The sequence below is a fragment of the Ascaphus truei genome, chromosome 19 (genome assembly GCF_040206685.1).
Source record: "Ascaphus truei isolate aAscTru1 chromosome 19, aAscTru1.hap1, whole genome shotgun sequence".
Taxonomy (NCBI): domain Eukaryota; kingdom Metazoa; phylum Chordata; class Amphibia; order Anura; family Ascaphidae; genus Ascaphus; species Ascaphus truei.
The window spans coordinates 12,217,754-12,233,126 of record NC_134501.1 but is presented as its reverse complement, the minus strand read 5'-3'; the positions used below and the strand labels follow the sequence as shown (position 1 = coordinate 12,233,126).

Sequence of the window (15,373 nt, the reverse complement as noted above, 5' to 3'; positions counted from 1 at the left end):
TCATAGGCATTACTGAAACATGGTGGGATGAAGCTCATGACTGGGCAGTTAATTTAGAGGCTTATTCCCCTTTTTCGGAAGGATCGAACAAATAGAAAAGGAGGTAGAGTATGTTTATATGTTAAACCGGATCTAAAACCTATTATAAGGGAAGGTGTTTATGAAGGTAATGATAAAAATGTAGAGACCTTGTGGATAGAAATTAGCAGTGGAGGTAAAAGTACAAAGAAAATGTTTGTAGGGATATGCAATAAACCTCCAAATATCTGTGAGATTGAGGAAGCTAAAATACTTTTGCGAATGGAGAAGGCATCAAAACTAGGTCATGTTTGTATAATGGGGGATTTTAATTATCCAGCCATTGACTGTGGCCAAGAGATTAGCATTACAACAAAATGAAAAGGTTTTGGGGGTACTTAAAGACAATTATATGACCCAAATTATTGAGGAACAAACCAGGAGAGGGGCAATACTGGATTTGATAATATCAAACAATGTAGGAGTAATACCCAAATGTTCCAGGACTTGAATATTTGCTAACAGTGATCATAACATGGTCTCATTTGAAATAAATCATCAAAAAACAAAGACCTTAAACTTTAGAAAGGCAGATTTTTAATAAACTGAGGACTAATCTACAAGTAATACATCGGGATGATGTTTTTGCAGGGACAAATGTAGAAGATAAATGGGCAGTCTTTAAAACATTGTTAGGAAAGCACACTTATCAGTGTATACCCTTGGGTAATACTGTAAATATAAAATAAACACGTAAACAATGTGGCTAAATAAACAGGTAGGGGAGGAAATGGAAAAGAAGAGGCAGGCGTTTAGATTCTTGAAGTCAGAAGGGACGGAAACATCGTATCAGAATTATAATCAATGTAATAAAAGTTGCAAAAGGGCAAATCAGATTGCCAAAAATGGAAAATGAAAAAAGGATTGCAAAAGAAAATAAGATCAACCCTAAAAAGTTATTTAAGTAACTTAATAACAAAAACATGAGAAAAGAAAATATAGGACCCTTTCGGTGTGAGATGGACAGGCAGATTATTGGAGATAAGGAAAAGCAGAGGTATTAAACAAACTCTTTGCTTCTGTGTTTACCAGCGAAGAATCAATTTCAATACTAGTGCTGCAGTAGGAAGCCACAACCTCTATAATAACGAACAATTGGTTACCTGAGGAAGAAGTTCATAGGTGGCTGGATAAAATTAAAGTAAATAAGGCACATGGCTCCAGTGGCATACATCCAAGGGTTCTCAAGGAGTTAAGTTCAGTAATAGCCAAACCATTACATTTAATATTCAAGGATTCAATTTCCACAAGATTGGCATAAAGCAGATGTGGTGCCTATATTTAAAATATGAGCTAGATCACAACTGGGGAATTACAGACCTGTAAGCCTGATATCAACAGTGGGGAAGCTACTTGAAGGTTTAATACAGGATAATATTCAGGAATACCTAATGTTAAAAAAAAAAAAATGAGATTAGTAATAGTCAGCATGGATTTATGAAGGATAGATCATGCCAAACTAACCTTATTCGTTTCTTTGAGGAGGTAAGTAGGAATTTAGACCAGGGTAATGCAGTTGATATGCTCTGCTTAGATTTTGCAAAGGCTTTTGATACGGTTCCACACAAGAGGTTAGTGTACAAAATAAAGCAAATTAGACTTGGTAAAAAATACTTGCACCTGGATTGAAAACTGGTTGAAGGATAGACAACAGAGGGTTGTCATAAATGGAACTTTTTCCGTTTGAGCTAAAGTTGTGAGTGGAGTACCTCAGGGATCGGTACTGGGACCCCTGCTTTCAAACGTGTTTATTAATAACCTTGAGGTTGGCATAGAGAGCAAAGTCTCCATCTTTACTGATGACACTAAATTGTGTAAGGTTGTAAAATCAGAGCAGGATGTAATTTCTCTCCAGAAGGACTTGGATAGACTGGAAACTTGGGCAGATAAATGGCAGATTAGATTCAATACAGATAAATGTAAGATTATGCATTTGGGAAACAAGAATAAACAGGCTACTTACAAATTAAATGGGGATATATTAGTGGAATCCTTGATGGAGAAGGATTTAGGAGTGCTGGCAGACAGCATGCTTAGCAATAGTGCCCAAAGTCATGCAGTAGCTGCAAAGGCAAACAAGATCTTATCTTGCATTAAACAGGCAATGGATGGAATATAATAATAATAATTGCATGTTCTTGTATAGCGCTGCTTGTTGTACGCAGCGCATTACAGAGACATTTTCCAGGCACAGGTCCCTGGAGCTTACAATCTATGTTTTGGTGCCCGAGGCACAGGGAGATAAAGTGATTTGCCCAAGGTCACAAGGAGCCGACACCGGGAATTGAACCAGGCTCCCCTGCTTCACACTCTCACTGCCAGTCAGTGTCGTTACTCACTGAGCTGCTCCCTCTCCCTAAGGAAGGGAAGTAAACATAATTATGCCCCTTTATAAAGCATTAGTAAGACCACACCTTGAATATGGAGTACAATTTTGGGCACCACTCCTTAGAAAATACATTATGGAACTTTTTATTTATAACTTTAATTCTCTTTTAATTCTTCTCCTTAATGGTTGCGACTATTTTGAATGTTTCCGTCACAATTGCATCTTTGTGTTTTCGTCTCCTTGGATTGTTGTGAGTGTTCTCTAAAAAATGTCTTTCGTGATAGTGACTCGATTTGTACATAGATATTCTCCCACTTCCACCTTTTCTTTATCAGAAAGAATGGCATCTTCTGGATCGGATTATTTAAATTGATGTGTAATCATTTTTCTCATCATCCTCCTCATTGACGGAGCTAGCGAGCGAAGTGAAGATTTCAACTAGACTTTGAAATGTCCCTATGGGGTCTTTGTGTAGGGCCTGAAACATCATAGCTGCATTTTATAGGAATATATTGCTTGTTTTACACATATAAATGCAAAATCGGGAATTCCAGGCTTCATGGGAATTAGCAGTGATGGTTTTACTGGAGCCATAAGCAAGAAAACAATTTCAATTTAAAACTACATGTATCAACTCGCACTGATTTTTAACATCAGCGACCTTGATGTCAATAGTTTTAGCAATACAAATAAGTACCTTCTATTAAAAGTAATTTTTTTGTTCAAAATGCCCAAATCTGATATGCCAGTTAATATTCCTAATAATTTCCTAATTTCACATGCGAGTGCCCTTGAAATAATGGGCCCTACATTTAAGGAGCAGTCTTCTGCAACAAGGCACCTTCTAGCCATGGAAGACACCATACAGATATTAAAGAGTCAATAGGCTGTAACGGATCTTCCACCATCGGAAGGTGTCTTGTGGAAGACTGCTTAGCAGAACCTACATATTGGGCCATATTTACTAATTTACCGTGTAGTGTACCCATCAACCACAAAAGCACAGACACGTAGGAGGTTTAACAAATACAGCTTATTTTTTTTATTTATTTATTTCAAAAAGAGTACTGCTCCTCTCCGCACGAGATGCAACAAAAGCAAAAATAATGACAGTCATAATAAAAAGTGCACAGGTAATAATACTGATAAACGCACCGGAAAGGTGGTGGGAGTCACACGTGAACAGGAGAGAGAAGAGAGAGAGAATGATAATGGTGAAAATAGGGTGACATGGTGAAAATAGGGTGACATTTAACAAATAGGTGTTGTACAGGGCTTTAAACAAATGTAACATCAACCCCTGAAATGAATAGGACACAAAGCAAAATCACCCCTTTTTAACCCAAAATGTAGTTTACCTCTGTTAAGGTGGTTCTGCCCCAATGAGATTTAGGGCCACGTTTACCAAGTGTTGCCATTTTATTGGACAACTTCCAATGCCAAGAGGACACCCCGTGGCCTATTCACTTGACTGGGCCATAAAGAGGTCTTCCAGCACTGGAAGGTGTTTCATGAAGTGGCACTGCTTAGGAAACATAGCCTTCAATGGCTCAAGATTAACCCTGCGGTCAGAAGGGCCAACGACAGGGTTAATATTCTGTATACAAGATTCTGAAAGTGGTCACCTCCATTTATATTAGTGGTGGGCAACATGTGGCCCTAGAACTGTATACTGCACCCCAAGGTTTAACAACCAGCCCCTTCAAACACTTCCTTATCCTTCCTAGTTTCACCTACTAGGAGAGAGAAAACCGAAATCGACATTAACACCCTTTGCTGCCAGTGAAGTCCACAGTTCACTGCAGGTTCCCCCCCAACAGCAAAAAGGTAATAAACAAGGACGTACAAACCATACAATTCAGAAGAAACTGAAAGTGACAAAAGTTATTATGTTTGGCAACCGTAATATCTAGAGCGTTTTGGCTTGGCATTCTGGGAAAGTGCAGAACACTGCAGAACACTGATTTACTGCCAAACCTTTTAAATTGAAATACTGCTTTAATAAAAGGGTGTTTAATACGGTTTGTTTTAGGGAACCCCTTCGCTCCAAGAAGGGGGTTAATGATGCTGGGGTTCTTCGAGCACACAGGTAGCTGCAGGGATTACTCATTTACATCCTAAATAAATGGAATCAGGCTTCGGTTATCCTCCTGCAACCAAGGTACAGCAGAAGACATGCGAGTCTCCCAGATTTTAAAGGAGAAGGGTTGACGTCTCTGCAGGACGCAGTCGGTCAGTGCGTTGTTAACCTACCTCCATGCAATCATAAGACTAAAGTACAGTGCTAGTTTTCCAAATAATAATTTACTATATAAATGAAGGACTAACGTGAACAAAAATACACGGCAATTAACGTTTGAAACTAGGGAATGAATCAGAATCTCATAATGGCATGGACAGGTTGTCAATACTGCAGCCATCTTTGATGTGCTGTCGTACTACATTGAAAGCAGCAGATATAGCACATGGTCAACTGGCTCCATGTCACTATGGAACCTTGGCCCACTCCTTATTTTCTAACTTTAGACCCAGTGCATTTGTGTATGGAAACCTTTATCCCAGTGGCACAATGATTGGGGGAAGGCTAGTTGCTGACATGCAATGAGGTTTTTTACTAATCATTCTTCTGGCACAGCACCAGCCTGTCCTCTTTATGATGAATAAAGTGGTGAGAGGACCGTTCTGTGCCCTTTAAAGAGAAGGATTAGGAATTCATTTTAACGCAACCTGTCCTGCACTACACTTGACCAATGTGGTTATTGCCATCACTAAAATTAAAGATTGCTGCCGATGACTACTCTGAAATCATTGAGACCATCTTAATGTCTACATATACAGATCCTATCCAGTTCATATGCTCATGAGTATATCTGAATAGGTCTCCATCATTAGATTTGTGTGAGAGATAGATATATCTATCACACACAATCTTAAGTGCATTTAGATACATTTATAATGCCTATGGCTTGCGCAACAGCATAAACCTGTTAATTCCTTCCCATCTATGCCCACTGGTGCTGTCCCATAAGAAGCACAAGCCAGAGTAATTTCAGTGTTGCCAACCTAACTCCATGTCATCATCAGACTAAAATCAAAAAGGGACCAGAACTGGGATCACAGTTTGAAAACACAGAACGGAAGCCCGTCCATGACATGAAGTCAGGATGGAAATACTGGTGTCTTGAAAGTGAATCTTGATGCACTACAGTCTTATGTCAAAAATCCCATTGTAAATCAAAAGGTGGATTCCTCCCAGGAAGAGAACACTGATCTTGCGATGGTTGTATTTAAGGTTTCCCCACTGTGTTGCTCCTAGAAAAAAAAAAGGAGTTAAAAAGGAGGCTTAAACAGCTGCTCTGCAGCTCACTGCATATGCCATAAGCCAAGAAATGCTCTTCAAGACCCAGCAATAAGGAAAAATGCATTATGGGAGTTAAACACCCCCCCTGCCCCCCCCCACTCACCCACCCTACTGCCAATGCATGAATAGGATTGGCTGGTGGAGAGAGACAGTGTCGCCGAAGTGATGAGGATTGTACAAAACAAGTCCAGCTTTATCGATTCAACAGATTGTCAGGAATATGAAAAGAAAAAAAACCCTTTAGTGATCTGAACTACATTTTTAACCCCTTCGCTGCCAAAATGCGCCGGCAATGCACCTCTCTTTCAGCACAGGGGTTAAGTAATTCGCAGTGCATGTTGTGTGAACGAAACCTTGGATGAATACAATGGTTTCACAGAAAGTAATACAAACGTACTTGTCAACGCTATATTGTCACTGGCCAAAGAGATCCCAGCTTTGAAGCCTGATTGGCTGGGATATAGCAGCACTCTGAGGCCAGTGCTCATGATTGGCTAGAAGGCAGAAGTCAAAATATTTAAATACTTTTGGCATTACGACCCATTCTCTGGGGGGAGATTTAAGATCATATTTAGTAGGAGGTGCCCTGCCCCGAGACCCCTTCCAGTGCTGGAAGATACACACGACAGTCTATTCACTTGAACAGGCCACGAAGTGTTTTACAGCACCGAAAGAGGCCATATGGAACAGCACCCCTCAGTATATATGGGCCTTGATGTCAAACAGCCACAATATCACCCCAAATATCCCTACTTTCCAACTCAAATTTGGCATGTAACAAAAATCCTGCAACATGATAAGAGGATTAAATACATCATGTGACCCGGCAACCATGATTGGCCGCCAGATCAAAATAAAATGGCACTCTGCCTGCCACACTCATTCTGATTGGCCAAGAGTTTGAGGTGTGCCGTCACCCCTTTGTTAGGTCATGGGAAGGGGGAGGGATTATGGCGAGGTGCAGGCCATTTGGCTGGTAGCCTCATGTGCTGCGATACACCTTGATTTTGTCCTCCCTGGCGAGTGTGTCGACGATTTGTGCCTCGAAGTCTGCGTCGTGCACTCCGGTTTTGCGGAACTCGCCGGCGTAGCGGTTATTTTCCCAGTAGTGGTGCCAGTTGCCCCGCCGGTCTGCGCCGAAGCCATAAACATTCACCTGTAGGAGCAAGAAGGAAATAGATGAAAGCAGGACAGGTTAAGAGAACGTGTACGAATGCGCGGATATGTTGATGGCGTCACAACTGGGTGATTAATGACCGTTTAATTTTTTTTAAAATAAATCTGATATTCATTTCCTAAAGCGGCATTCCTGCCTGGTTTATTTATTTTGTCACCTTAGGCAGGACGCAGGAGGGGGCAGGGGGTGCCTCCATAGCTGTACCATGTCAACTTCAACTCTGGAAGCCTCCTGCTTCCCGAGATTCTTAGAGCAGGTCCTTACGGCTTTCGCCCCGTGCGGAGGTGTGTGCGTCCGTGATGTCACCCGCGTGAAGCGGGTGCGTTTTCCGGATATGCTAGACACACCGTCGGGCGTGTTTAGGTGCGTGCCAGTGATGTCACGGAGCTGGTTCTCCCTCATTGGGCGAACTGCTCACGGGACCTGCCCGTCGCACCGAGAAATCAGTTTCAACCGATTCCTCGTACAGCGCGCCCTCCTGCTGCCACCTGCACGGTCTATGGGTGCGATCAATGCCTTACAAGCTTTCCTATTGGCCCACATCACCTTTAAATCTGCATTAAATACAGAGGTGGGATAACACATATTTTTGAAGGGAAACGTTTCTTTGACGTTTGTTAACAGGGTGAGCTGGAACTCAGGAGGTGTTTGATTTCCCATCTCACTGATGCCAAGAGCTTGCACCAGCAAAGTCACCCTCCCCTTATCTGTATTGGCTCCAAGGACAGGGTGGGAAAACATCGGAATGACCGACACGCGCCCATTCAGAGGCTCCCAAGAAATTAAACGTGCAACAATACAAACAAAAATCACAATCTTTGCTATGAACACAGCTAGATTTGTTTGGGAAAGCCAAGTAGACTTTTTTTTTTTTAACAAAAAGTTTGTTTTCTCCATGCGATTGCACGTTTAAGTTGTGACCAAATATTGTATTAATTCCTGGAAGAGGTTTAGTTTGAGCGGTGACCATGCATAATGTTGTCAAAAGGTTACCAGGACACACACACACACACACACACACACACAATAAAGGTTACCAATAGCAGCAAAACCTTTTATAGAAATGGACGTCACATAAGAACCCAACAGGAAGCCCACTACATGGAAGCAGCAATCCCCCCGTTCCTGAGACAGTTACCGCTTCCGTTGCCGGAGTTTCTGTTCCCTTTAGGGCAATCAAACTGGCCACCAAATCTCACGTGTCAACAGGAAGCCGCAATGTCATTTGAGGGATCACGTTGTGGCTATCGGAAGACCATGGCGGCCATCTTTAAATGTCCAGGAGAAATACTGGAATCTAAACTGGTAAGTGTCTCGGGAATCAGTGGGGGAGGAGGGAGAGAAGTGGGGTCTTCGGAGCTAAAAATAGAATAGTACGGGTCACCTTCAGAGGACCTCCCTCCAGAAAATAGGCAGAATTGCGGCTTTTAATCCAGGCTTTGTTAAACAAATTGCTTAGTCGGGTACAGCAGCGTTTCCCAACCAAGAGGGCTGAATAGATACAAGACAGGGACCAGGGTGACAGGAGGGATACACACGTGGAAGGCTGACAGGAGGGACTCACACGTGGAAGGCTGACAGGAGGGACTCACACGTGGAAGGCTGACAGGAGGGACACACACGTGGAAGGCTGACAGGAGGGACACACACGTGGAAATACAGAAAGCGACAGGACCTTTTTTTTAATTTTATTTCTTTAGAGAGTGACACAAAGAAGGTTACTTCGCTGCATCAATAACCCAATTAATATATTCCACTAAAACCACGTGAAATCCATTTGGTTTAAAATTGGATTTTGAGGGACACAGAATGGGGGTTGCAAGGGCAAAATAGAGGTTTTTAATAAAGATTTGGAACCAATGAGGCAAGGAGAAAAAAAAAAAACCAGAGAGGTTAATTTAAAATCCAACTAGGGCCCATAACCACAGCACTGGGACCTCTGCCTTCAACCCAACACACACGTTCAACCTAATAAAACACGTTGGAATGTGAATGGTGATCGCATCAGCAGCAAATCACATGACTAGAGATGAGCGAAAACAAAATTGTGGTTTTGGGTGGTTCCTTTGGTCCGGGGATTTCCGCGAATCAGTCTAAAAAAAAAAATGGCGATTCTTCTTTCTGGATATTATTATTTATTTATTTATTTATTTTTTTTGTTAAATCACGGACAATCCAATCGACCGATTCCGCAAATCGGTGGAGGACTCTGCGAGCACAATCCGTGGGTTTCTGTAATCCGAGGGAGGGTTTTAAAAATGAATATCCGCCAGATGCAGCAATTCGTTGGGTGGATTTTTACAAATCCTACCACGGATTGCAGAATCCGTGGATATCACGCTTAAAATCCTCCATGGGCTTGCAGACACCCGCGGATTGCGCTCATAGAATCTTCCAACGGATTGTGGAATCTGTCGATTGGATACAATCCACACGGATTATAAAAATCCAATGGCGGGTTTGGGATTAATCCGCAAATTGAAACTAGAGCAATCCCGTCAGCGGATTTTACACGGAAAGCTTGGGAAATTCCCAGGAAAAACGGATTGTGACAATTTCCCCCATCTCTACACATGACCACCAGTGCCCCCCTGACCAATGGAAACTGAAGTACAAGGGGGCTCCACGTCTAATCGGGCCGATATCTCCGTTGGAGTCCACTACTAGATCGTCCCCTAGAAAAACCAAGCATTTTTGCCATGTACATCATAAAGGCATTGTAAAAATGTTCCAACAGCCCTATGACACCACAACGTGGGGAGAAGTAAGGCGTGGAGGTTAAACAGAGGCTCACTTCGTCACAGACGTGCAGAGCAAAGAAGAGGACCAGCATCCCGGTGGAGGGGTAACGGCCGTGATGCTCGGTCCAGCGGTCATGGATGTATTTAAAGAAAGCTGGATTATAGATCTGCACCTGGGGGGGGGGAGAGAGAGAGGGAGTCAAGAGGGAGAAAGATCTTGGAAGCACAACTTTTAATGGTGCCCTGTGCTTTCTATTGCTACTAACCCCTAATGTCAGCACCTAATGTTCTCTATCAATGTGTTTGGGAGTTCATGTAATCGGGTAAACACAGACACTGATACTCTCAGACCAGTAATTGCTTATATGCTGACACACACACACACACACACACACACACACACACACACACACACACACACACACACGTTTTTCTTGTATTAAAGTGGTTGATTAAGTCTCATTAGATCAGTTGAAGTAAGACGACAGAATTATCCTGCTTCCCGGAACGAACACAAGCTGCTCTGCTGCATTTACAGTATGTTACTAATCTCTCCGCACACAAAGTGATTTTACCTTCTCCTTGTCTACGCGCAGGAAGGCTTTCACCGGAGCGTACGTGCTAAAGGGAAGGAGAGGATTTAAATGACTTACACTGGATCACATGGGGGCATTGGCAGGTGCCAACAAAGTCTGCCAATTGGAAATATTACACTACTTTCAATTCAGTCGTTTCAACAGGCATATTCTTAATATATAGATTATGTTAACATTTAAAAGTCGCAGTCCCGTGTATATTTTATTTTTTAATGGGAGTTGGAGGACTACAGATAGTCCGTGGGGGGGAGAATACAATCTCAAGATCAGCAGTAGTTTAAGTGATTTATTAAAATATCAAAACCATCTAAAAAAAAAAAAAAGTAGGTGTCAAATTTAGTACAATTTTCTTAAACGTTGTGTTTCTAAACATGGTAAGCAGAGACGAGAGGGGTTTGAATTTTTTCAGGCCCACTTATGTCTGTCAGTGCTGAACAAGAGAGTTTCACAGGTAAAACCCCCATGTCTCAGGGTGTGTCTCAGGGTAAAGAAGAAAAAAAAAACTCTACTGATAAAACACTCCCCATTCAGAGACCCCTAAAAATATAAATTTGTAATAAAATTTCCAAAGAAATAAAAGAAGCCAAATCTTTGCTTTTAGCAGTTAGATTATTTCATGGAAGTCAATTGTTTTTTTTTTTTGTTTTTAAACAAAGAATTGTATTGAAATGTGTTTGTCCGGCTACGTAGGATTGCACCTTTAATGTCTGCTCATCCCACCTTGTGGTGCCCCTCACATACAGTGCTCAGACCCTCCTAGTAACGATGCTCCTGACCTGGGCATATCCCGATTGCAAACGTTTTCTGCCCCGAGGTACTTACAACCGGATCTGCCCCGTTGAGAGGGCGCTGGTGATCCAAAGAAGGTCCAGGGCTTTGAATGGCACCAGCACAAAGCTGATGTTGGCTGGTAGGTTTTTGGCACTTTCCGGGTACATGAAGTGATGCGTGGTCTGGGCACCGACGTCCGTCTCAAACCCCAGCGTGGGTGCCTGGTTCATCCTGCACGGAGAGGGGAGAGGGGAAACAGGGCTCGGAGTTATGCTCCATGGCAAGGTTATTACTGTCCCTCCCCCCCCCCCCCGAGTTACAAGATGGTGAGGAGCATTAACCTTTAGAGTGCCAGATCTCCACGAGCGATCCCATGACCCGACCCCCAGAAACAGAAGTGGAGGGGGCTCCACCTGCGTTTCGAGCGGTTGGCACGGCCAGCCTGATCAAACCCTAGCAAATGAGCAAAGGCCCGTCCCATACCAGGTACAGTACGTCATAAGTGCACACGGGGAGGTAAAAGGTAAAACCGGTTTCCACTTCACATTGAGGAATAGCCTTTTTGAACCTATTTTAGAAAGTGTTACAGGCATTGTAAAATAAATACATTTTTATTTAACCAGACAATGGAACCATACTATACGTGTCAATTCAAATAGCAGTGGTACTCCATGATCACTCATTGCCCCCATCTAATTTTCTTTAACATCTTAACATTTCTTGAACAAAAAGGTTTTTTTTGTTTTTTTTAAAGTTACTGTGGTTGTCAATGAAAGAGTAGCAGTTCTCCCTCCTCGCAGTACCGTTGCACTTTAAATCACTGGCTTTTCGGGTTTTTCTGCATGTCAATCGGATATGGCGTCAACTTCTCCGACATTACTGGAGTCTCACCAATTTGCCCATTCCCATTAAGGATGCCAGTTATTTGGTCCTGAACCCCCAAGCCTTACTTATTTAATGAGTGATGCGGTAATAATGGTGCACGGTTGATCAAACAAGGTTTTTTTGCAATATAAAGTCCACCATTCCCTGTTATGGGCAGTGGAGAAACCCAGATACAAAACCAGGAGTCGCATGGACAATGCGCAGTTGCAATGCTTTGCTAGCCCCATCTGGCGGCGAAAGGGTTCAAATAAGTTACTGTGTGTAAAGCGTCACAATGCAGAGTCAGCGACCACGATGAGTCTTAAACGGTTGTCTTTGAGCAGGTCCTCTGATTCTACACTTCTGACCAAGGCTTAGCTATGCAAGCGGTTTAAGGGTAGCGGGCAGGACAGTAAGCCAAAAAGGGACAGGCTCACTGGGTTCGAATTTACATGTAATTACCCAGAATCCTTGTGTGCAGCGTAACCACTGTAAGACACGACAATAATGTGAACGAAACAAGGTTGAAGATCTGTAGGACACACAAAACCGCTCATGGGTACCTCATCGGTCATCTTTTTGGAGTAAGGACACATTACTGATGTATAACCACCAGAGGGCAGCCGTTATTTCAATTAGCAGTTAAAGAACAAGAAGTCGCAGGAAACCGTACTGCAGGGATCTACTGAGCTCTGGTTTCAAGTCATCTAACTGGGGCCTGAAGACTTACAGACCTGCATTGGCCAAGGATTCCATATCAATAATAGAGCGGCCTCAAACCATTGCACGCAAGGAAAGTGGCACAACCACCGCTCTCCTTTTAACACCAATATCTCTCCCTATACAGCCTACGGTGAAAGGCTGCCATGCAGGGGACCGTGAGGCATGGCTGGGAGATACACAATCACCTTATATTGTGACATGAGCAGTTGGAAAGATGGCTGCTGATCTTCCCTTGATATATTTGCAGCACAGTGGAGGCACAAGCGAGAGAACGTTGCGCTTCTTATACAGGAGGGAGAACCCCCACAGTAAGGAGGAAGCTCTGCGTGTTAAATGAAGGGACCTTCCCAGTGAGAGAGAGAGAGCAGTGTGTGTTCTATGGAGGGACCTGCACAGAAACCCTCATGCTGTAAAGCTGCTGCTTCCATGTCAGGGAAGGTTTGAGCTTCCTTCATTTGAAAAGCATTAACACAGTATATGAAATAGGAGCCAGCGAGAGATAACTGGGCACCAAGACAACACCAAGCAGGAGCTCTGCGTTGATACTGCCATGGACACAAAAATCCAAGTGGGGTAGAGACCCTCAATTGGACAAGAAACCCAAAATTGCACTCTATGAGAATAAAACACTTAATGGGACTAAACAATATATCCCAGGCTGATAGCCAAAAGTGCTACATGACGCAAAACAAAAAAGAATTTATTAAATGCATGAGGGAGCAATATCAGGGAGTGTGGGGTATAAATAAGGGCGTGTTTAAAAATACGGTAAATGGTGGCCAGAATAGAGAGTGTTCTCTCTCATTCATCAGGTATAATTCACATATAGGGAAAGCCAATGCTAAAACTTATAAGGTATGTCCCTTCAGAGAGTACCTGGTGGTGGGCAATGAGGTATAGTCAGCCAAAGTCCTGACATTCCTGGAACTCCGGTGTATCGTGTAAACCAGCACCAACTCGGCTGATCGGGTAGTATTTGATACTTATCTCTACTTACCCGTTTTTCTTGCCTTATACCATCGTCCGATTTGACCTATATATACACACAGTTTGAATTACTATATATGCAGCTAGATGAATGGGGGACTACTTTATTCAGGGGATGATGGGTATTTATATGCTGAAACACCAATCCTCTGTTTTACTTTAGTGTTATGATACACTTACCCATTTGACGCATGTTACATTAGTCTGCATATGTTACAATTTTTCAAGTCATTCGGATGAACCAGGGATACATTTCTTTACACCTCAAACGTTACTTTGTGTTTAGTATCTCCTGCTGTTGGTATAATTTTCTATTGTATACCTTGTCAGGACTTTGGCTGACTATACCTCATTGCCCACCACCAGGTACTCTCTGAAGGGACATACCTTATAAGTTTTAGCATTGGCTTTCCCTATATGTGAATTATACCTGATGAGTGAGAGAGAACACTCTCTATTCTGGCCACCATTTACCATATTTTTAAACACACCCTTATTTATACCCCACACTCCCTGATATTGCTCTCTCATGCATTTAATAAATTCTTTTTTGTTTTGCGTCGTGTAGCACTTTTGGCTATCAGCCTGGGATATATTGTTCAGTCCCATTGAGTGTTTTATTCTCATAGAGTGCAATTTTGGGTTTCTTGTCCAATTGAGGGTCTCTACCCCACTTGGAATTTTGTGTCCATGCTAACTCTACCCTATGCACCATGAGATAAGAATATTTTAATTAGAATAATTAGGAGAGCGATAAGCATTGTGTGTCTCATAGTTTATTGATACTGCCATGGTCTGGGGCAGTGTGAGGGGGGTAGAGTGAGGGGGGCGCATAGTCCCCCCCCAAATCACTATGCATTTTTCAGAGCCCAGCTGTGACGCAAAGTAGAGTGTAAAATGAGCTTCTCTGAAGCTCCTGGGAATGAGTCACTAACTGTGGCCCTGTGCACATCATCTTGCATTGTGTATCACCGCTCAGAGATGTCACCCCTAAAGCAAACTAGATTATAATAAACTTCCTTACCCCGATTTCACCCTATGCAGCATTAACCATTTACCCATTTTACGGTTAGGATCAAAAAACAAATGCTTTCTATTATAACCTCCTTGCGTGATCATGTAAAACAATGCATTGTTAGAATTAAATAAGTTATTTTTAGATTTAAAATAAATGTCAGTAATCCCACTTTGTAGGTCACGGGCAAGAACTCACCTAGAGCACGGCTCTTATTTCTGGTTACCAAACAAATTAGAGGTAGTACAACGAAGGGGTACTAAAAATGGCGGATGGGTTACATCAGGGGTGTACACTCAACTCCAGTCTTCAAGAGTGGGAAACGCACTAGTGCAGGCGGGTGCTCAGCTCCAGTCCTCAAGCCCTCCTCCACTCCCCCCCAAACAAGTCCGTATGTAAGGAGATCCCAGCTTCAGCACAGGTAGGTCAATCAGTGGCTCAGTCAAAGGCTGAGCCACCTGTGCTGCAGCTGGGGTATCCTTAAAAACGGACCTGTTTGGGGTGGGGGGGAGGGTCTTGAGAACTGGTGTTGAGCACTACTGCTCTACATTATAAAACTCACCAAGGAAGACTAAAAGGACCTCAACATGTACAGCGTGGGGGATAGAAGGAAGAAGGACGTGATGGGAACCTTTAAATAAGAGTTTCAACATCTATTTGAGAGAAAGAAGTGTTAGAAACGAGGCTGGAGACTTGCAGGCCACGGTGAAAGGTGAGGGAGGGTGGTGGAG

The 15,373-nt window shown here is 42.8% G+C and overlaps 1 protein-coding gene across 2 annotated transcripts in view; it reads right to left on the bottom strand.

Annotated features, from left to right (window-relative positions):
* Window positions 1-3,422: 3,422 nt before the first annotated feature.
* ST3GAL2 (ST3 beta-galactoside alpha-2,3-sialyltransferase 2) overlaps window positions 3,423-15,373 on the bottom strand; it is a 33,436-nt gene continuing 21,485 nt past the window's right edge. For both annotated transcript variants that reach the window (XM_075576595.1, XM_075576594.1), the window contains exons 5-8: window positions 11,105-11,284; window positions 10,262-10,307; window positions 9,740-9,859; window positions 3,423-6,924 (exon numbers count right to left, since the gene is read on the bottom strand). In XM_075576595.1, the coding sequence (XP_075432710.1) occupies window positions 6,751-6,924; window positions 9,740-9,859; window positions 10,262-10,307; window positions 11,105-11,284 (520 nt within the window). In that variant the 3' untranslated portion in view covers window positions 3,423-6,750. The remainder of the gene's footprint in view (window positions 6,925-9,739; window positions 9,860-10,261; window positions 10,308-11,104; window positions 11,285-15,373) is intronic.